Here is a 23,415-nt window from a genome sequence, read left to right as displayed (position 1 = left end):
AGGTGGAATTAAATAGGTCTAGTACCTCAGCCATCATGTCATGCATATCTGGTAAAAATTTGGTCTCCTTCAAATGTATTACATTGGATTAAGTGGCACCTCGATTTGAGGGAGCATTTTGGGAAAAAATTGCATAAATTTCTTTGTAATTTTTTTAATAATCCTAAGCAGGTTCAAAAATATTCAAAATACTTCTAATTTGTTTATAAAGTGTGCTGCATTACCTGATACCAACAAAAAATCTGTAAGACATATGCATTATAAACAGTGCCTGAAAGAAATAGGTGTTGAATTTTACATAATGTTGAGCCGGAAAAGTACCCTGTGTCCTGAATAAAGGTGCTTGCTCCACCTTAACACACTTCGCTGCCTGAGTGACATCAGCTGGGATGCAGATCGCACTATCATTCTGCAGCTGTACAAAGTCCTGATACAATCCTGTAGTGATTATGGGAGTCTGGCATACGGTTTGGCATTGCCCTGAGCATTGCAGATAGTGGATCCACTGCGGGGTTTGACTTGCGATAGGAGCCTTTCAAATTAGCCCTCTGAACCGCTTAGTCGTGGAGGCTGGTGTCCATCCAATGTCTATTGGATGCCAACAACAGCTTGTCATTTATGCTACCCATGTTCACAGCTCCTTAAGCATCCAAACTACCATCTTCTCTTTTGAAACACGTTAACACATCTCCTGCAATGGCGGCCCCAATCAGGGATCATGATTGCAATCGCATCTGGTCTATCCTCACTGAACGCCTGTTGTTTCCTCTTCCACCTCTCCTCTGGGCTCACTCCCGTACACCTCCATGGTGCATCCCTCAGCCACACCTTCGTCTTGATCTATCATAATATAAAGGCTCGGTTCAGTCAGGGGCCCTCTGCCATAAATTTTTCTCCATCCTTGGTGCATCCCATCATTCAGAAGTAGACTATACTGATGGCTGATGTTTGCTGATCATATAGGCTTTGCTTATATTCATGCAGGTCATACTGAACTGCACTCCTTGCTGATGGGTATACTGTTTTTATTGAGGAGTTGGTAACCATTTTTTGTGCTCTTGGTATATCCATTCCTGCACTGGTGGGCCCTTTTCATCTGCAGCGACTCCTTGAGCAGTTTGCAAGCCCTCGACTAGTGCTAACCTTGCCACCCCTTGGTCGTTGCTATGCAGGATTTCCTGTATGCCATTGAACAGTGTGGACGTTCAGTGACCTATGTGTGGACCCTGGGCAATGTCAGGATCCTGGGGAATGAACTCGTTGATAGCCTGACCAAACTGGCTACCAGTAAACTGGCTCTTGAGAAGTATTCTGGAAACAGACCTCTGATTGGTGTTATGTCATCAAGTTTCAGGTGCTTGAGATATGGAATGGCTCATTCTGATTTCACCAAACAAACTGCAGGTGATAATGATAAAGGAGACTAGAAAACTGTGGAGGTCCTTCATGCAGGCCTCTTGCAAGGATTCTACTGCCCACTGCCGGCTCTGCATCGACCATAATTGGCTGACTCGTGGTCAGCTCCTACGTAGTAAGGACTCACCCCACAGTTGTTGTGGTGCCTGTTTGACAGTAGTCTGCATTTTGCTGGACTGTCTCAACCTAGCCACCCTGTGGCCGGACCCTTAACCTCTCTGACTCACCACCCCTGTTGTTAGGAACTGATGCCCCAGTGGCTGACTTAGTTTAACTTTTACCACTCTCTTTAAGGGAGGGCTGCTCATTGAGGGGTTGGCAGAACTCTGTTGTCTCCTCTGTCCAAGTGTGTTGCAGCTGCCTTGGCTCAGTGACGCAGCCTGGTCCTCGTCCTATTTGCTCTTTTTTTCTCCTCCTCCTCCCCCCCCCCCACCCCCCACCCCACTGCCCCTCTGCATCGTGTGATCTGTTAGACATGTTCGTTTTTTGTCTGTCTGTGCTCTGTGCTTCTCTTTCCCTGTCTGTTTTGCTAGTCTTTCCAGGGCAGTCTCAGAGTAGAGTGCCTCCAGTAAGTGGTGGGACCTGGGGTATTTGTTCTCTCATTGCCCTCTGCTTTCAGGGGCTTCTGACTGCTCCCTAGGTGGAGCACCTTGCATCCCTTTCTTCCTCTGTCTCCCTTTCTTCTTTTTGTCTGTTACCTCAGCTTCGCTGACATTGATTGACCTTGGGATTTTTCCCCCTAGGTTTTGCGCAGTACGCTATCTCTGATCCACACTCATGTAGAACTGTTTGTTAGAGGACAAAGGGACTGATAACCTATTAGCTTGGACCCTCTAAGCATCCAGCCAACCACGAGCTGACTTTGTGAACTAATTTTTTCTTTTTTTGTATTCTAGTTAGTTACTAGGGATATGTGCGAGTTTTTGTTATGGTTACGTCTATGTTGGTGTTGCTTTTATGAGAGGCTTGCAGGAAACAGTTTAGGTAATAGGTTAAAGAATTTTCAGATGAATTCTTATTTGCAATGTCAGTGGAACTTTAGCGTATCTAATTCAGTCTATAAGTAAAACAGTGGTGCTATGTGGTGTAATATCTTTATTGTTTTGGAAATTTTGTGGTTTGTGGAGATGTGGTGCAGTCTTGTAAAATGCAGTGACAGTAAATGAGTGAGCATTTGTGTATATGACACCCACTGTGGCATTTAACTTTAAGATTATTCTTTGTAAAGGGAGTTTTCTGTGTCTATTAAGCCATTAAAAATGAGGGATTTGAGGAAGTACTTATCTCCACTGTCGAGTTAACTGCAGTGCCAGACTGGGCAAGTCACTGTATACCCCACAAAATGAATACTCACAGTCCCCCAAAGTCATGCCAGTACACTGTTTCAGTGGGAGAAACTGTGACCGGTGACATCTCAGGTCTTACTTTCCAGTTACCTGCCACTATCACCAGAGCTACCACCCTAAACACAAAGTATACATTAATTTACCAACCAGACCTACCTTTTGAGATCCTGCCCAAGGAAAACCTAACCTAAACAAATGGCACACTAGACCCAATATTTCCTGGTTACATAGATCTGATGATAGCAGCATAAAATTGCCACACGACGATGGAACACATGCTCAATCATGTGAAAAAATATCGGACTAAATATCGCCACTGACTCATCACCTGAGGGACTAACACATCAGCTGCCTGTGTAATTCTAATAATAAGTACTGTGTACTGCCAAGTTACCCAAATCCCACCCTCACTTTTCTTTAACCTGCCCCCCTCCCTGGGGGCTCGCCACTCTTCGGTGGGATTGTGCTTGGCTACCACAGGGCCCCAGCATTTGGAGCATTTTTTCCCTTCTGTGCTGCATGTCTATCCTTTCGCTATTCTTTTTCGCTTCCCTTGGGGAACATGTCTGGGGCATTATTGGGAATGTTCTGCATTGTCTGTCGCTGACGCAAGAACGGTCTCACCTTTGTTTTCTGCTCCCTTTTTACCTTCCTTCATTTCCCTTCTCCTCTCATTCCTCCACTTCGGCATTTGAGGTTCCTCTTTCATCTTCCTCCCTGTGTGTGCCTAGAGGCGGGCCCACGCATCTGACGTGATTGAGTAATGCGTAATTCTCAGCCCTGGGTTGACAGGTAAGGATTCCATGCACCCCCTGGTACAGGCCAGGCCCATGGTGGGGTGATAGCCTGATTTGCAACCTTCCCAAATTGCCGACTGGTCCCTCTCAGTTGTTCGGGAGGTGTGACCTGAGGTGTGAACAATCACCTAAGGCAGGTGCGCCCCCTTGTGAAGGGCCCCCCAGTTGGAAGGAGTGCGCTATTGAGACACTGGCAGCCATGTGGAATTTCGTGCTATGAGTCAATCATCTTCATAATCATCACCTACGAAACGAAAGCGTAATGAGGCTAATGATTCAAAGACCCTCCCCGCTACACCACAGTTCCTCATGATCTCACATACTGAAGACTGTCAGTCCTTTGCCATGGTAAATCCGTTTATTATTCAGAAAGGTGTTGATGGAATTGCCTGCTCTTGTTTACAGAATGGCACTTTGCTTTTGGAGACTACTTCTGATTCTCAAGCACAACTGCTTGCTGCTTCGCTTCTCCACAGCTACCCTATTCATGTCGAGGCCTATAGAACTTTGAATTCTTTCCATGGTGTCATTTACACCAGGCTGTTTGATGGTCTAACAGAGGCCAAAATCGAGTCTTACACATCTGATCAGGGTGTCATTGCCGTCCATCGTGTAATGAAAAAGGGAGATTCCTCCTTAGTACCCACCCGTACTCTTTTTTCTAACCGTTGATAGGGTGGTGCTTCTGTAAAAGATCAAAGCAGGCCATGAAATTATCACTGTCGGGCCGTACATTCTGAACCTGATGCGCTGCTACCAGTGTCATTGTTTCAACCACACTAGAACGTCTCGGCGACACCCAGCCAAATGTATAACCTGTGGTAAGGATGCCTATGAGGGTGATTGTCTGCCTCTTTCTCCCCACTGTATCAACGGGATTGTCCCATGTATCTTGATGAGCGGGCTGTCAGAGAGATCCAGGTAATGGAAAAAGTGCCTTATCCAGTTGCTCTTCAGTTACTGGTTAGTCACAAACTTGTGTTCTCTCGTCTGGCACCTATAGCTCTGTTCTTGTTACCAGTCGCTCCTTGAAGGACATGGCCATGCAGACATGCGACCTCCAATTCCGCTCTGAGGTTGTGAAATTGCCCAGTGTCAAGGTAGCATCGCCGTCCCCCTGCCCAGCTGTGCAACAAGCCGCCAAACTCTTGCCTCTTGCCTTCCTCTGTCCCTCCAGCCAAACAACATCAGAGTCGTCCTCTAACCGGAAAGACTTGAAGTCCACCAAAGACAAATGGTCTTCTCCTTCGCTGACCTGAAGATCATCTTCGATGGTGTTGCCAAGTGATACCTTAGTCTGGCCGGCCTCTGTCATGCCAGTGCGCACCACCAACCGTTTTTCAGCATTGGACTCCACAGACCAACTGCACAAGCATGCCGATGCTTCTATGGACCCTATAGAACAGGATCCTCGTGCTTCTGTGCCATGTAGTAGCGACTCTTCACAGGCTGTCATTCGGCAGCCACTGAGGTGAAATCCCTACATCTCTTCCTTCGGTCCCACAAAGAGGATTTATGGGTGCTTTAAGCATGACAGCGCCCCCTTGTACTCTGCCTTCAGGAAACGAAATTGTGTCCTCAAGACTGCTCAGAGCTCTCAAATTTCTTACCAGTTCATTTTGGCTTTCCCCCTGAGGTCAGCATTCCCATCTCATGGGGGCATCATGCTGCTCATACCGGATGGCATTCATAGTCACCCCATTACCCTGACTAGCCATCTTCAAGCTGTTGCAGTTTGCCTTTTCCTTCCCCACCTGACTTTTTCCCTCTGTACCATTTATGTCCCTCCGTCATTTGATGTCACCAGGGCAGACTTCCTTTGGCTTATTGGTCAGCTGCCTCCCCCATTTTTGCTACTTGGTGACTTTAATGTGTATCACCCCCTCTGGGATTCTCCCAGGACCTGTCGGAGAGGTGCCCTCTGTGCTGACCTTCTTAACCAACTTAATCTCTTTTGCCTTAACATTTGGACCTATCCTTTTGCACTGCCCAGCTTGCCCATTGTCTTGAGTGATCTGTTCTTTCTGACACCTACTCGAGCGACCATTTCCTGTGTGCTATCCATTTGCTGACCCCAACCCCATCCCGTGTACACCCAAATGGCAGCTTACTAAGGCTGACTGGCAGCTTTACTCCTCCCTGGTGACCCTCGAAGAACAAGATTTCCCCAGTTGTGATGACCAAGTGGACTATCTCATCAGCGTTATCCTTCCTGCCGCAGAACATTCCATTCCTCGCATTTCCTCTTTACCATGTCGTGTCCCAGTCCGTAGGTGGACTGAGGCATGCTGCAATGCAGTTCACGCAAGGAGACGTGCTCTCCGTGTTTTTAACCGTCGTCCTACAATGGCAAACTTCATTCATTATAAACAGATGCGTGCAAAATGTCGTTGCATTCTTCAGAATATTCAAAGAACTAGCTGGATTTCATTCACTAGTTCCTTTTAGCAATTCCACCCCTTCCTCTGTCATGGGGACGAACCTCCTACCGCTCTTTGGGACCAAGATCCATTCCCCAATTTCGGGCCTGACAGTATCAGACGATGTCATTGTGGACGCTATTGCTATCTCCAACACCTTGGGCCACCATTTTGTGGAAGTTTTGAGCTCTTCCCACTATCTCCCTGCCTTCCTCCATCAGAAACAGGCAGAGGCGGCATGGGCGATACCCTTCTCTTCTCCGAATCGTGAGTGCTACTGTGCCACTTTTACTATGAGGGAGTTAGATCATGCTCTCAGTTCATCCCAATACTCTGCCCTGTGCCAGAAACCATCAACATTCAGATGTTGCAGCACCTTTCTCTTGCAGGCAAGCACATTCTGCTTAACACGTACAACTGCATCTGGGCAGAGGGCACATTTCCTGGAAGCTGATGTAAAGCCGCCATCATACCCATTCCTAAGCCCAGTAAGGACAAAAACCTTCTTTCTAGCTACCACCCCATCTCTTACCAGCCGCATTTGCAAGGTGATGGATCATACTATTCATGCCTGGCTGGTATGGTGGCTAGAGTCTCGCAATTTACTGACGAATGCACATTGTGGATTTCGAGTGCGGTGCTCTGCAGTTGACCATCTCGTTACTTTGTCCACCCATGTCATGAATGGTTTTCTCTGCAAATCAGACTGTGGCCGTATTTTTCGATTTGAAAAAGGCCCAAGACTCCTGCGGGGAACTGGTATCCTCTGTACTCTTTACACGTCGGTCTTCCGTGGCTGCCTGCCTTGTTTCCTTCAGGAATTTTTAAAAGATCGAGGTTTCATAGTGCGTGTGGGTTCTGCCTTGTCGGACACCTTTATCGAGGAAAACGATGTGCCTCAGGGTTCCGTCGTGTGTTGTCCTCTTTGCTGTTACCATTAACTCTATAATGGCCTGCCTCCTGCTGGGTATCTCACTCCCTTTTTGTTGACAATTTTGCCATCTATTGCAGTTCTCTTTGGACCTGTCCCACTGAGTGGCATCTTCAGCAGTGTCTTGATCATCTTTATTCCTTGAGCATTGACAGTGGTTTCTGCTTTTCCACTGACAAAACCGTCTGTATGAATTTCTGACTGCGCAAATGGTTCTTTGCACTATCTTTACATCGTGGACCTGTTGCCCTTCCGTTTGTTGAAACTATGAAGTTCCTGTGGCTCATAATCGATAGGAAACTCTCTTGGTCCTCCCATGTGTCTTACCTGGCAGCATGCTGTACATGTTTCCTCAATGTCCTATGTATCCTCAATGGTACGTCCTGGGGTGCTGATCGAACCACTTTCCTCTGTTTGTACTGGTTCCTTGTCCTTTCAAAACTCGACTGTTGGTGTTTCGTTTATGCACCTGCATGTCCATCCCTCTTACACCATCTCAACACTATCCACAATCATGGCATCCATTTAGCCACAGGTGCCTTTTACACTAGCCTGGTTTAGAGTCTGTATGCTGAAGCTGCTGGCTACCGCTGTGACTTTCTCCTCAGCAGATATATATGCAGTTTGTCTGCCATGCATGGCCACCCATCCTATGCCTCCTTCGTTGATTCCTTTGATTGCCAGAATGGGGTGCATCCCTCTTCTGTTACCTCCTGGAGTCCACTTTCGCCACTTGCTATGGTGGCTTAACTTCACACTACCTGGAACTTTCCTGGTGGGTGTGAGCCCTTCACCACCTTGGATTTGTGTGGAAATCCTTGTTCATCTTGGCTTTCATTTGCTTCCTAAGGACATTACTCCAGCCTTGATCTATCGCCTTCAGTTTTACAACCTTCGCATGGAACTTCATGATAGTACCTTTGTATACACTGATGGCTCTCGGACAGATGTGGGGTCGGGTGTGCTTTTGTCATTGGCACCCGTTTCTTTCGATATTGGCTACCAGCACACTACTCAGTATTTGCAGCAAAGCTCTTCGCCCTGTGTCAGGTCACGGAGTACATCTGGTGACACAGCCTTTTCAATTGTGTCCTCTGCTCAGACTCACTCAGCGTCCTTCAAAGTCTATGTGTGCTGTATGCTGCCCATCCCTTTGTGCAGCAGGTCCAGGAAAACTGTCACTTGCTCTCTCTTGGTGGAGCCAATGTGATTTTTCTGTGGGTTCCTAGTCATGTCGGTCTACCAGGAAACGAGGCTGCTGACGCTGCTTTCAAGGCTGCAGTCCTTGTACCTCAGCCCACAAGTTTCTATATTCCCTCTGATGAGCTCTGTGTTACCATCTGTCAGAAGGTGGTGTCCCTTTGGCAATACCAATGTTACTCCCTTCATGGGAATAAGCTCCAGCTTATTAAGCCTCTCCCAGCGGCTGGGACGACCGCCACTTGGCCCTCCCACCTGGAGGAGGTCATTTTAACTAGGCTGTGTATTGGGCACTGCCTTTTTAGCCATCGACATTTGATTAGTAGTGCTACCTCGCCACTTTGGCACATTGTGTTCGAGTTTTAACTGTCCACCACTTCCTGATGGAATGCCCATTTTTTAACCGTTTACATTCCTGGTTGGGATTGCCGTCTGAGTTATCGGCCGTTTTAGCAAATGATGCACAGGCTGACAACTGCATTTTACTTTTTATCCACCAAAGCAATATGGTGAAGGCCATTTAATTTTTAGTTTCAGACATCTGTTTCTGTGTGGTGTTTTTTAGCCCTTTCTTCATGTGTCTGTTTTTAGATGTCTTCTCTTATGTCACTTGGGACTGACATATAGTTGTTTTTTAACTCCTCTGTCTGTGTGTTGTATAGTTATTGCTTGGGCGTGTACGACCCTAGTTGTTTTTTGTGCCCTAAAGCAAAACAAAACCAAACCTTTAACCTGTGGGTCTGTGGTGGTTGTCGGCACCAGTGAATACGTGCCTCAACCTCGGTGAGTGCAGTAAAATTGTGCAGAAAGGGAAGAAACAGACTCGATGTTTGTTCATCACAAGAGTGATAGTTTAGAGAATGTCATACATAAATGGAAGAAAGACAAACAAAGGGGAAAAGTTATGAAAAAGTGATATTTTTTATGCAGTAAAATGTAAAGTGTAGAAACAATTATAGAAAAAAATCAATGTCTCTGCTGCAGCCAGATTCTTAAGCAGTAATCTGTAGGTCTCGATTAATCTAAGGAGAGAGGAAATGTAGCAGCATAGAACTTTAGTGGCAAAAAAAAAGCAGCCCAGAACTGTAACAGTGCCGCAGCCAATCTACCAGTCAGACATTGCCCCTGCCAATACACCAAGTGAGCGAAAGCTACACTTATGTACCACTGTGCCTTTGTGCCAATAACTTGGCAGAAATAGGAAACATTACCGTAGGACACGATCTGATATGCCTATTTCACCAGTCAGAGCTGGTCGTTACCATCTTGCCAATTCTAATCACATAACGTAGGACATGGTCAATGTTCAGAAAGGTAGTGGACCAGCCCCTACTTGGCTCAGAATTTATCTCAAGCCTTCTCCTTTCTGTGCCTGAGGAATTCCATCTCTGCTACCACTCTGAACGTAAGGAAGTCTTTATTACTGACAGATTTGTGGCTGGTTCCCCAGGACTTTCATGTATTTTTCTCATATTTTTTCATATTTGCAGATCCAGGGGGCATACGTTCATAATATGTTTAGGACATCTGTGGATGTGGTGGAGGCTCCAATCATAACTTGCGTGCCTAAATGCTGGCACAGTAGCCTACAGTTAGTTAATACAGGTTATGGTACAGTCTAATTATGTTCAGAGGCAAATGAAACCTCCGTTGTCGCACGTTAATAACTTCATTCCTTATACATCTCCCTTTCCTTGCTAAATATTCTGTGTGGGTATTGAATGTGCAGTGTTTGTCCAACTGCCTATGTAACTAGCTGCTGATTGAACACTTTCAAATTATCACCTAATTTATTTTAATGGATGGATCCCCAATAAATTTTACATTTAGTAGCATATATTTTGAGTTTTGTGGTGTCATCTTGAATCACAGCTGCGATTTCTAGCAAATCACAACTCTTGGTGTACACTAAGAGTAACAAGTCATTAACTTTTGCAACAACTCCTGACAATTTGTGACTGTTTTGTAATCTATCCAGGTGTCTATACTTTTTTATCTGCAATGTTGATTAATTTTCTCACCTCATTAATTGCATTCTCAGTACATTTACCCTTCCTGAATCCACATTGGGCTTTTAATACCATTAGAATCGTGTATCATTTTAATATTCTGATTAGTTCTTTTCCAAAATCTTTCCAGGTACAGCTGTTGTTATACTGTGCTTTTCACCACTATAGGTACTCACCTACATGCAAAGAAAGGGAACTCATGAGCAAACTGATGGCCACATCCCATGCTTTACTTAAACCACAGCCTTGCAGTATTTGCGTATTTGTTAGATATACTACATGTCACATTCAAACAGTATGCAATAAACATCATAGTTGCAGCATTCTAGATTATCTTTCACGCAGCATAATAGACTTTTTAGTTTAATTGGAAGCCACAATTTTAAGGTATTCTTCTGACCATCCCAGAAATGGCACCAACGTTTGAAAGGTTGAAGATTCTTTCTTCTTCCTTGCTCTTGTTTCTCACTGCAACTGGTGTTGACTTGTATTGCTCACTCAACTTGTTTTTCTGAGTAACCATTCTTTTTTACAACTTATCTCAGGTATTGCAATTCTTCATTGAAACTGTCCTAGCCCGACACCAAATATGTGTTCTCTGGACGAAAGTTCGGCACACGAACTTCTGAGATTCTTCTGTTGCTGAATGGCACCAGGAAACAACAAAGATAGACAAAATACAATACCATCGTGTTAGAATCTGCAGTGGAGTAACACCAGTTTTACGTCCAAAACAACTTGTTTTCGTACAAATGAGCCCTTGCTTAATAAATCAATTGAGACTACTTTTATGGAGCACTGCTGTACCATGTGCTGTGTATGCACTTACACGCCCTCTCGTCAGAAGTGGCTGCATAGTATGTGCACCAGATTAAAAAAAAAAGAGAACTGTGTTTTCCAGTATGCGGACTTAAGCTCTGAATTTTTATGGTATAATGGACTGAAACTTCCCACTTTTTTCCTCAGATAAGAAAATCAGTGTTCTTGGGTACAGCAAAATCCCTCTTTGTGTTTGGCACTAGTTTGTGGAAGATACATTTATTAGGGAGAATCTAAATTCCTAAGCCTCCAGTACCTAGTAATTAGCTGACAAGAGCTTCTTTGGCCCAGTTCCTGTTTCTCCATTGAATAAAAATGTGTGCTACTGAGTAGTAAACAGCACTTATTGTACACACTGCATGGAATTCCTTTTTCTCAGCTACTAGTTGCCTGCAAAATTCATCTGCTCCTCAGGCACCAAACATTAACAATGCATTCAGTAGTTACCAGCTGTGATTCAAATATTCGCTAATGATTGAAAATAACATATCAGCCATTAGTAGCTGTCATATTCATTTAGCCTAATCCCCGAGCAGAATAGTCATATGCTTTCCTCAGAGGCAGCTTGAACTGAAAGAGATCCTGATGATGGCTTACTCATTAAGTATGCCCCCCAGGGGATCCACAGCTCTTTTGTGGATACGTGTGTAGCGAGCACGGGACCCCGAGCTAATGTGGCCTTCCTTCCTTTCCGGGCTGCATACCTTCCCTTTCCGTATCCTTCCCCATCCCCCATCTTCGCCCCCCACCCCTCACCACTGGCTCTTTCCTTCCCTTTCTCCCCCTCTGGGGAGTATGGTTTGTGCCTACGTCCGGAGACGGACGCTTGTAAATGTACCGCACTCTTCGCCTTCCTTGCTTGTATGTCTTCATCTTTCTTCGTCCTTCTCTATTCCTTACCTCTTCTCTTTACCTCTTCTCTTTACCCTTTTCTCCGCTGCAGCGTTTGAGACCTCTCTTCTTTCCTTTCCCTGTCTCTTTCTTCCTCCCTGTGCGTGTCTGAAGGCCGACCCACGCACTTCCATGCGTAGCCGGTGACGGGGTAACGCGTAATTCCCCGCCCCGGGTAGACAGGTAGGACACGTACGTACCCCCTGGTAAAGGCCAGGCCCAGGGAGGGGTGATTACCCGAGCTGATACCTTCCGAAAGTGCCGATTGGTCCCTCCGTCCGTTTGTCGGGAGGTGTGACCTGAGGTGTGAACAATCACCTAAGGCGGGTGTGCCCTCGGCGAGGGCCCCCACAAGGGAGGAGCGCGCCATCGGAGACGCCGGTAATCATGGGGGATTCTTCCGCAATGGTTTCCTCACCTTCCACTATGTCTGCTCACAAACGTAAGTTCACTGAGTCTCAGCCACAGACGGTTCTTCCATCGTTGCCACAGTTCCTTGTTGTTTCTCGGTCTGACGAAGGTCACGACTTTTCCACGGTCAACCCTTTCATTATTCAGAAAGGTGTCGACGCAATTGCGGGTCCTGTAAAGTCTTGTTCCAGATTACGGAATGGCACCCTGTTGTTAGAAACACACAGTGCCCTCCAGGCTCAAAAATTGCTGCGTACTTCTCTGCTCCACACCTTCCCTGTCCGGGTGGAACCGCACCGTACCTTAAATTCCTCGCGTGGAGTCGTTTATACGCGCTCCCTCGATGGATTGTCTGACGAAGAAATTCAGCACTATCTGTCTGATCAAGGCGTCACGGCTGTTCATCGGGTTATGAAAAGGGTTGACTCGAACATCATTCCAACCCGCACTGTCTTCTTGACATTTGACAAAGTTCAACTCCCATCAAAAATCAAAGCAGGCTATGAGATAATTTCCGTTCGCCCTTATGTCCCAAACCCTACGCGTTGCTATCGATGTCAGCGGTTTAATCACACCAGCCAGTCCTGTTCCAATCCGGCCAAATGTGTTACGTGTGGCAGGGATGCCCATGAGGGTGCTTGTCCACCTCCATCCCCTCGCTGCATCAACTGTATGGGTGACCACGCTGCTTCCTCTCGAGATTGCCCTGTTTTTAAGGACGAAAAGCTGATCCAGGAAATAAGAGTGAAGGAAAAGGTGTCGACCTTTGCTGCTCGAAAGTTACTCGCCAGTCGACAGCCCACCGTGCCTCAGAAAGGAAAATACAGCACTGTCCTTGCTTCTCCTCGGCCTACAAAGGAGGCGGCCACGCAGACTTGCGACCTCACATTTAGTACCACGGTCGTCAGATCGGCCAGCACAAAGATCGCCCGTTCAACCTCACCTCTTTCGCCTGCCCACTCTATGGCTCACCCTTCGTCGGGTTCTGCTAAATCTCGAGCCCAAAAGTCAGACGCCAAGTCTTCAAAAAAAGAGCATTCTCGTGAAGAGTTTTTACGTACTGCAACTTCACAACCATCGGTTCCTCAATCATCTAAACATACCTCCAAGAAGGCTACGAAGAAACACAGTTCCTCTCCTTCTCCGCCAAGGCGTGTCCCATCTACAGCACCACCTGGCGGAAATCGCCCTCGGCCATCTTCTGTGTCGCCGAGGCGCACTGTTGGTGGCCGGTCAACTGGCCGATCGTTGGTGGCAGGAGCTGCTCCTGACCAACCTATGGATCAGGATCTTCTGCCTTCGACTGAATGCCATTCCATGCTGTCGGTCGCAAGCTCTGAGCAGTCGTTGAGTTGACAGCACCCTTGGTCACGTTCCTCCATTTTCTGTTCACCCTATGTCCATTATCCACTGGAATATCCGCGGAATTCGCGCCAATCGGGAGGAATTGTCGATCCTCTTACGATCCTACTCGCCGGTCATCTTCTGTCTTCAGGAAACAAAGCTGCGTCCCCATGACCGCTTTGTTCTCCCTCATTTTCAGTCCGTCCGATATGACCTCCCCTCTGTTGAAGGCTCTCCAGCCCATGGAGGACTCATGATTCTGCTCCATGATACTCTCCATTATCACCCAATCCCCTTAAACACTTCCTTCCAAGCTGTCACCGTCCGTCTTTCCCTTTCTGGATACACGTTCTCTCTTTGTACGGTATACATTCCATCGTCTACACCAATGACACGAGCTGATCTCCTTCATCTTCTTGATCAGCTTCCACCCCCCTATTTGCTGGTTGGGGACTTTAATGCCCACCACCCGCTTTGGGGATCTCCACATCCTTGTCCACGTGGCTCACTATTGCTAGACGTCTTCCACCAAGCGGATTTAGTCTGCCTCAACACTGGGGTCCCCACATTTTTGTCTGCCTCCACAGCACATTTATCCCATTTGGACCTTGCGGTCGGTACTGTTCCGCTAGCTCGGCGCTTCGAATGGTTCGCCCTTGATGATACACACTCGAGTGACCACTTTCCGTGTGTTCTTCGACTGCAGCCTCAACTGCCATATATGCGCTCGCGACGCTGGAAGTTTGCCCAAGCCGATTGGACACTTTTTTCGTCTCTAGCGACATTCGATGACCGTCGCTTTCCCAGCGTCGACGATGAGGTCACACATTTTACCGACGTTATTCTCACAGCTGCGGAACGTTCAATACCACGCACCTCCGAATTGCCCCGGCGCCCTCCAGTCCCTTGGTGGAACGAGGCATGCCGTGACGCAATACGTGAGCGGCGACGTGCTCTTCGCATTTTCCGTCACCATCCAACTTTGTCCAACTGTATCCGATATAAGCAGCTCCGTGCGCGATGCCGTCGCGTCATCCGCGATAGCAAGAAGGCAAGCTGGAAATACTTCACTAGCTCATTTAACAACTTCACTCCCTCCTCGGAAGTTTGGAGTCGGCTTCGACGGTTCTCAGGCGCGCCTAGTTTCTCCCCGGTCTCTGGGCTCACTGTCGCGCATGATACCTTAGTGGACCCCGTCGCAATTTCTAACTCATTGGGTCAGCACTTTGCTGAGATTTCGAGCTCTTCAAATTACCCGCCGGCGTTTCTCCCGAAGAAACGTGCAGCGGAAGTGCGACATCTTGCTTTCTCCTCTCAAAATCGCGAAAGCTACAATACTGTTTTCTCCATGCGCGAACTCCAACATGCACTCTCTTCTTCTCGCTCCTCCGCCCCAGGACCGGATGGTATCCATGTCCAAATGTTGCTGCACTTATCAACCCATAGCCTGCGTTACCTCCTTCGCCTTTATAATCGAATTTGGACCGACAGTACCTTTCCCAGGCGATGGCGGGAAGCTATTGTCGTTCCCGTTCTGAAACCTGGAAAGGACAAACATCTCCCCTCTAGCTATCGCCCCATTTCTCTCACGAGTAGTGTCTGTAAGGTTTTGGAGCGTATGGTGAATTACCGTTTAGCTTGGTGGCTGGAGTCCCGCAGTCTTTTAACACCAGCCCAATGCGGATTCCGAAAGCATCGTTCTGCTGTTGACCATCTTGTTGCTCTCTCCACTTATATCATGAACAATTTTCTCCGGAAACGCCAAACGGTAGCAATATTTTTTGATCTGGAGAGAGCGTACGATACCTGTTGGAGGACAGGCATCCTCCGCACACTGTTCTCTTGGGGCTTTAGAGGCCGGCTGCCCCTTTTTCTTCGCGAATTTATGGCAGAGCGCACATTTAGGGTGCGGGTGAACACTACTCTCTCCCGTACTTTCTCCCAAGAAAACGGGGTACCCCAGGGCTCGGTGCTGAGTGTTGTACTGTTTGCCATCGCCATTAATCCAATTATGGATTGTCTCCTTCCTGATGTCTCGGGCTCCCTCTTTGTGGACGATTTTGCGATCTACTACAGCTCTCAACGGACCAGCCTTCTTGAAAGACGTCTTCAAGGATGTCTCGATCGCCTCCACTCTTGGAGCATCGAAACCGGCTTCCGTTTCTCACCCAGTAAGACCGTTTGTGTTAATTTTTGGCGACGTAAGGAGTTTCTTCCGCCCTCCTTACATCTAGGTCCTGTCAACCTTCCGTTTTCCGACGTCGCTAAATTCTTGGGTCTTATGTTTGACAGAAAACTGTGCTGGTCCTCCCACGTTTCCTATCTTTCGGCTCGCTGTCTGCGTTCCCTTAACACCCTCCGTGTCCTGAATGGTACCTCTTGGGGAGCGGACCGAGTGGTCCTTCTCCGCCTCTATCGCGCCTTAGTGCGCTCTAAATTGGATTATGGAAGCATAGTCTACTCCTCTGCTCGGCCGTCTATTCTTCGGCGTCTCGACTCTATCCACCACCGTGGATTACGTTTAGTGTCTGGAGCTTTTTACACCAGCCCTGTGGAAAGCCTTTATGCTGAGACTGCTGAACCTCCGCTGTCCAATCGGCGGGCAGTCCTTCTGAGTCGTTATGCTAGCCATCTGTCTTCCATGCCTGCTAATCCAGCCCATAACCTTTTTTTCGACGCCTCCTTTGATGTCGGGTATGCAGGCCGCTCCTCCTCCCTACTACCCCCGGGAGTCCGCTTCCGTCAACTGCTCCATTCTCTTTCCTTCCGCTTTCCTAAAACCTTCTTGACAACTTGGGGTACAGCACCGCCTTGGCTCCGTCCCCGGATCGACTTGCTCAGAGACCTATGTCAATTTCCCAAGGATGGTACCCCTCCACTTGTTTACCGTCGGGCATTTGCTGCTCTATGTGCACAAATGACGGAAGCCACGTTTATTTACACCGATGGCTCGAAAACATCGTTAGGTGTAGGGAGTGCCTATATTGTTGGCGACACCCCAAATCACTTTCGGCTTCCCGACCAGTGTTCGGTTTATACTGCGGAGCTTTACGCTGTTCTCCAGGCTGTCCACTACATCCGCCGCCATCAGCGGATACAGTACGTAATCTGCTCAGATTCTCTCAGCTCTCTCCTAAGTCTCCAAGCTCTTTACCCTGTGCACCCTCTGGTCCACCGGATTCAGGACTGTCTGCGCTTGCTCCACCTGGGGGGCGTCTCAGTGGCGTTCCTCTGGCTCCCGGGACACGCTGGTATCTGTGGAAATGAGGCGGCCGATGTAGCGGCCAAGGCTGCAGTCTCTCTTCCTCGGCCAGCTCTTCAGTCTCTTCCGTTTAGCGATCTACGGAGCGGTTTATGTCGCCAAGTTACTCATTTATGGCATGCGCATTGGTCAACACTTCCCCACAATAAATTGCGGGAAGTGAAAGCCCTTCCTTGCGCTTGGACCTCTTCCTCCCGAACGCGTCGTCGGGAGGAGGTAATTTTAGCTCGACTCCGGATAGGGCACTGTCTTTTTAGTCATCGACATCTTTTAAGCGGTGATCCTCCCCCACTCTGTCCCCACTGCTCTCAGCTGTGGACGGTCAGACACCTTTTAATTGAATGCCCCTATTTTAATCCGTTACGATCCCGTCTACAGCTATCGCCTGATCTATCGTCGATTTTAGCAGATGACACGCGCTCAGCTGACCGCGTTCTACAGTTTATTAGTGACAGTGAAATGACGTCAGTCATTTGAAGCTTTTTTTGGGGGGACAACCAACCCCTTTCTATAGTGCACTTTTAAGCATTCCTTCTGCCTTTAGTTTCTCAAATTTTCTGACTCTGTTTCCATTGCTGCTGATTTTAAATTTCGTTTTTTTCCTGTTTTCTACGTCACGGGCTGGGCGCTAATGACCATAGTAGTTTTGCGCCCTAAAACCACAAACAAAAAAAAAAAAAAAAAAAAAAAATCATTAAGTATGCTGCCAGCTCTCAAAACACTGTCCTGTGACAGGATGACATTCATCTCCTGAACATAATGCATAGGGTAATTTGAACTGCAGCAGTATGGAAAGCCTGTGAACTTTTTATTGGGATACCTGGATGCCAAAGCATCCAACAAATGACTGGATCTCCTTGCAAGGTATGCAAGAAATAGTAGGCTGTTACTTATCCCACATTTCAGTGCATGCAACTATGTCAATGAAGTTAAAATGAGGGCTAGAATTTATGGAAAGAAAGAATGGGAAAAAAAGTGAGCCAGAGTGGTTACCAGTACTGTAAGCTACAACCTGCTGCCTTGACAAGAGGATTGTGGTCCACAGATTGGATATGCCATGGACAGTGCCTAATCTCCATCTGAATGGTGTTCTGTCACGAAAACCTAGGTCATTTTTGCAGGATATGTCTTAGGAGCTGCCTAACTTGTTCATGTGACTCAATATCAGAGAATGAGATTTCAAGCACCTGTTTTTGTGTGAACAGTATTGTAACTAATAAAAACTTTGTGCAAGAGACTAAGTAAACCAAAACACTAGTTTTCCACAAGATATTACCAATATCTTCAAGTATGTCTTCTGAGGTTGTTACCGTATTTACTCGAATCCAAGCCGCACCTGAAAAATGAGACTGGAAATCAAGGGAAAAAAATTCCCTAAGCCGCACCTGCAATTTGAGAATCGAAATTCAAGGGGAGAGAAGAGTTTTAGACCCCACATCCAAATCGAAACAAAGTTGGCCCATTGTAACATGAGACATAGTTTAGGTCGAATGGATGAAGATACAGCTACAGTAGTTTCGTTAGAGTCGTAACCTTAGTAGTTAAGCTTTACCAGGTAGCCATTGCTATGTGTCAGATGCTCCATCCGTATTTATACAGATACCCTTCCTTCTTCACGTGCTAAGTCTGGTTTGATTCGATTGCTTGTTTTTTCTTTGACCTGATAAGTGCTGTTCTCTTTGTTATAGGTGTTTACGTCACTCTAAGCTGAAAATGCATTATTGTATTGTGCCATGCATTGTTTGTCGCATTCTAATGATGAGTATTTAGACCTGTCGCCGCTTGTGGCATGGCTTGCTTTTGTGCGCGCTACCGCCACTTACAATAAAAAAAGAGGAATTGTCTCATAAGCGAAACAATGGCAAGAGACTATTTGTTGTTACTTACACTGCTGCTTTCTTTGATAATGATCAACAAGAAACAAATAATAGACTTCATGTGATAGATGATGTTCTGAACGAGAGTTAGCGAAAGTTTTTCTCTGTTTGAAAATCTTTGCAGACGCCTCTTTAGTAAATTACATTCTGCACAGAAATTAGTCATCTCAGATTTAAAAATCTATTCAGTTACCGTGCTTCATTTCTGATTGTATCACTATTCAGCATAAGAATAATACGAATACAAACATGACATGATATGTACATTCTTCCACCTTTGCAGTTATCTCACTCTAGCTTCGTAGTTTATTGGGCAGACAGGATTTAAACAAGATAGCAGCAAACACGAAAGAATACATGGCATAATGTTTACATTCATGTTATTCTTATGGTGAAGAGAATACTGCATGTGATTCACGATTCATAAAAGCTCCATATCTTGTCACAGCTAGGAAAAAATTCAGAACGCGGAGTTGGCCATATTGACATACATCCCAAGCAGTCTTGCAAGTCAGATTTTCGTAGTAGATTTTTAGTGATGACTTCAAATGCAGTGACAGTGTATGTTGTTGTTGTCTTCTGTTCGTAGACTGGGTTGATGCAGCTCTCCACTGTTTTTTATCCTGTGCAATGCAGAGTAGCAACACTCATCAAATAGGAATGAAAATAACTTAGAAATTAAACTCTGAAATTTAAAACAAAATTTTATTAGGTTTGTAATACATCTTACACCAAATGTTTAAAATATCAGTCACGATTCTGAATCACTATTATTCGATTCTTTGTCGCTCATTTCTTCACACAGTTCATCGTCCTCCGTACCATCTAGAGTCTAGTGCATTGGATATCGAACATTTTTTTAAATGCTTGTTGCACAGTCTGATTTGGAACACGCTTCCATGCATCATAAATCCATTGGCACGCTTGCGACAAACTTGCTCGTTTTACACGTCCTGTTGGTGTTGGTTGTCTGTCGCTTTTCGAAAGCCAGTCTGTGTATGTGTATTTAAGCTTGTCCTTAAATGGTTTATTCAAACATACGTCAAGTGGTTGCAGAATTGACGTCATCCCGCCTGGAATTACTGCCAAGTCCGTTTTGCTTTCCTCTAATTTTCGTTTTGCTGCAGGTGTTGTCAGGCCTTCGTACGCATCTAATACCAACAGACTGTGTAAACCAAGCATTGCGCCAGGACGCCGATTCCACACACGCCCAATCCATTCCAGCACCATGTCCTCCGAAAACCACCCGGTTTCGTTTGCTCGTGCAATTTGTTCTTTGGAAACACTTCTTTCGCTTGAAAACTATGAATGGAGGTAATTTATGTCCATCCGCAGTGAAAGCAAGCATGACGGGCATCCGCTGTTTTTTCACCCCCCTGATGTAAGAACACTTCTTTCTTTCCTTTGGCGTCAACCGTATAATTTGACGGCATGTCAAAGTATACGGGAGTTTGGTCAGCATTTCTTACCTGACCAAGAAGGTATTGCTTTTCTGTGCGCTGCCTAATTATGGAGCACTGAAATTCCACAAGTTTTTCTTCTTAACTTTTCGGCAGCTTCTGTGCAACTGAAGTTCACCTCCGAAGTGAAAAAACCCAGCGCTTCATAAACAGATCAATCCAGCTGCGACTAGCTTTAAATTTTTTGACTTTTTGCTCTCTAGCAGTTTCATCTGACTACATTTTTAAAATTTCGGCGTTCACAGGCGGGGATTACTGACGCTGTTCCTTAACAAATTCATTTAAAATCACTTCTAGTGCATGATATCGGCCACACTTTGGCGCACTAAATGCTTTCCTGCTATGTGAGCATTCAAATAATTTGTGTCTCTGCAGTCGCCATCCCCTGACGTTGCTCTCGTCAATCTCGTATCGCAGATCAGCAGCACGATTAGAACTTTGTTCCGCAAAAGAAATAACTCCCCTCTTGGATTTGGCACTATAATGAAAGCGCCTCATAATGGTTCACTAACACCAACAAGCACTTCACAAAATTACCCGAAACAATAGGTGCCGCTATGTGAAATCTTAATGAGCCCCAGCGTATCAACTCGTGCAACAATACTAAAGCCTTGTGAATTGTTGGTACTTTTGTGTAAATAAATTTATTTTTGTTGCTACGAATATTTGTAATGCTGCTACATTCGAAGATGAACAATACGGAACTTCTATTTACTTCGTTGGATAATGTATGAAAATGCAGTGGTCAAAACTCAGGGCGGAGAAAAAAAGCACGCCTTCTACCATTTTTTAAATTTATTTACTGACACACAGGTTTTGGCGCCAGTCTTTGTGCCTGCAAAGCATGCCTGTTAGTTGAAGACGTGGCCGGATGCCCTTCCTGCCACAACCCCGTACCCCCCCCCCCAGGAAGGAATTAGTGTACCCCAACTGTGTGCGACTAGTGTAATCCATGGAATAGTGCAAAAGTGTTCAGATGTCTGTGAGCCATATAACTGAAGTGATACATGGGGACCAGCCCAGTATTCACCTAGGGGGATGAGGAAAACCGCCTAAAAACCACATCCAGGCTGGTAGGCACACTGGCCCTCATCGTTAATCCGCCGGGCGGATTTGATCTGGGGCTGGCGCGCCTACCCGAGTCAAGGAAGCAGCGCATTAGCGCGCTCGGCTAACCTGGCGGGTCAAAGCATGCCTGTGTAGCGCTACATATATTAGACGGCAGAAGTTATTTGTGGCGGCACATACCAACATTTTTCAGAACTTATGCTTACTTTGCTCTCGAATCTAAGCCGCAGGCGGTTTTTTTGATTACAAAAACCGGAAAATAGTGCGGCTTATATTCGAGAAAATACGGTGGATACAGATAAAAGTGAGACTACTTTTATGGAGCGCTGCTATGCCATGTGCTGTGTAGGCACTTACACACCCTCTCATCAGAAGTGGCTGTATAGTATGTGCACCAGATTAAAAAAGGGTACTATGTTTTCCAGTATGTAGACATAAGCTCTGAATTTTTTTGGTATAATGGATTGAAACTTTTACTTTTTTCTTCACATAAGAAAGTCAGTGTTCTTAATGTGTAACTGTTGAATTTATAAAGTGTACCAAGTATTTTATTTAATGTCTATTACATTGTTTCAGCTTTGGTACCAGATGCTGTGAAGAAAGAACTCCTACAGAAAATTAAAAATCATTTTTCACAAGCTTTATAAAGTAAGAGCTCATTTGTACCAAAACAGGTTGTTTTGGACATAAAACTGGTGTGCATTGCAGCAGGCAAAATAGTGTGCTCTGGAAAGAAGTTGTATACCCTAGAAATATCATCTAAATTGTGTTGATCAGGCAGAAATTGTCAGGCGAATGAATTTAACTTCTGCGGACAACTGCAAAAATGCCATTTACTAGCAAGGAAACTGTCACTATGTTACTGAATACACTTTAGTAATTGTTAGGTATGGAAATTTACAGAATGTGAATAAAGTGCTGTGTGACTGTAGTGGACATTGAAGTTTTTAACTCTCAGCAGATATAAGATGAATTTATGATGAACAGATACGTGTGCTAGATACAATTTTTTATCTCTAATTTGTATGGGCAATGCACAAGGATATTGTTCATTGCCACTTAGTCTATCTAGATGATTGTTTTTCCTACTAAATATGATTAACAACAATTTGTGAAGCTTTCATGTCAACAGTCATTTGTAAGGTTTTTAATTAATGAGTTTATTGGATCAGTTAAAACATACTTACTGAGAAACTTTTTCTTTTCTGTATTTACTGTGTCTAAGCATTATGGCATGAAAACCCCATTCATTGTGTGTAAAAACCTAGGACTCAATACAATAAATACTATTCCAGGTAGCTATTGCTTTAGCAAGAGTGTCAATTTGAGTAGCATGATCTGCGGTAAAATGGGTAAATTTAATCCAAGCAGCAGCTCTTCTGGGGTGGCTGTTTCAATGGAAATTGTAAAAGCTTTAATGCAGATAATTAGAACAATCTGTGTTCCACTTGTTATGAACATCAACTATTAGAGAATCCTTTGTGAATACAAAATTGTGGTTCTTCACCAAACTCATCGAAGATAAGTTTGGTGAAGTTGCAGCTGTAGAGGTGAGGGAAGTTTTCTATTTTAACCAGGACAGTACAAAAATCTGTTTAGTCAGAGGCTCATCAATCTTGCAGTATACTAGTCTGTTACTCTTCACAAAAAAATCGAATGTGGCTGCTGGAGCTCACATTTCATTGTGATCTGACACTACAAAACAGTGAAGAACTGCAGGCCAGCTTAACTCACTTAGGTGCTCACCGTGTTTGTCAGATCCAACAAGGACACTGCCTGTGACTGGTTGAGGTATTGACACATCGGTGTGATGTTAAATCCTACATTTAAAGTGCCTAGGATTTGGGCATGTCCTCCCACTGCACCAATCTTATTTCTGGGAACTGTGGAAGGACAGTGTATGAAGGAATACCAGATTAACAACCACCAATATGCGTGAACTGCTTGGAACAACACTTAACTTTATTCACTGACCTGTCTTCACATTCAAAAATAAAGATATGAGGCGTGTTTTTTAAGTAAGTACTGTTTTGAAATTTAAAAAAGACATGCTAAGATATCGCAATAATTCTATTTTTTCATGGAAGCCTGTACCTTAATCTACTCACTGACGCCATTACTGTCTGATTCTTCCTTGTTTACTTTGTGTACTGAGTATTTAAGA

At 45.5% G+C, this 23,415-nt stretch overlaps 1 protein-coding gene across 1 annotated transcript in view; it reads left to right on the top strand.

Annotated features, from left to right (window-relative positions):
• LOC126458515 (transcription and mRNA export factor ENY2-like) overlaps positions 1-22,185 on the top strand; it is a 48,682-nt gene extending 26,497 nt beyond the window's left edge. Inside the window, exon 3 of the mRNA XM_050095613.1 lies at positions 21,828-22,185. Coding sequence (XP_049951570.1) covers positions 21,828-21,898 — 71 coding nt within the window. The 3' untranslated portion in view covers positions 21,899-22,185. The remainder of the gene's footprint in view (positions 1-21,827) is intronic.
• The last annotated feature ends 1,230 nt before the right edge of the window (positions 22,186-23,415 follow it).

This window comes from Schistocerca serialis, chromosome 2, assembly GCF_023864345.2.
Source record: "Schistocerca serialis cubense isolate TAMUIC-IGC-003099 chromosome 2, iqSchSeri2.2, whole genome shotgun sequence".
Classification (NCBI taxonomy): Eukaryota; Metazoa; Arthropoda; class Insecta; order Orthoptera; family Acrididae; genus Schistocerca; species Schistocerca serialis.
Note: the sequence above shows the minus strand (reverse complement) of the source record. Positions and strands in the feature narration are given on the sequence as shown.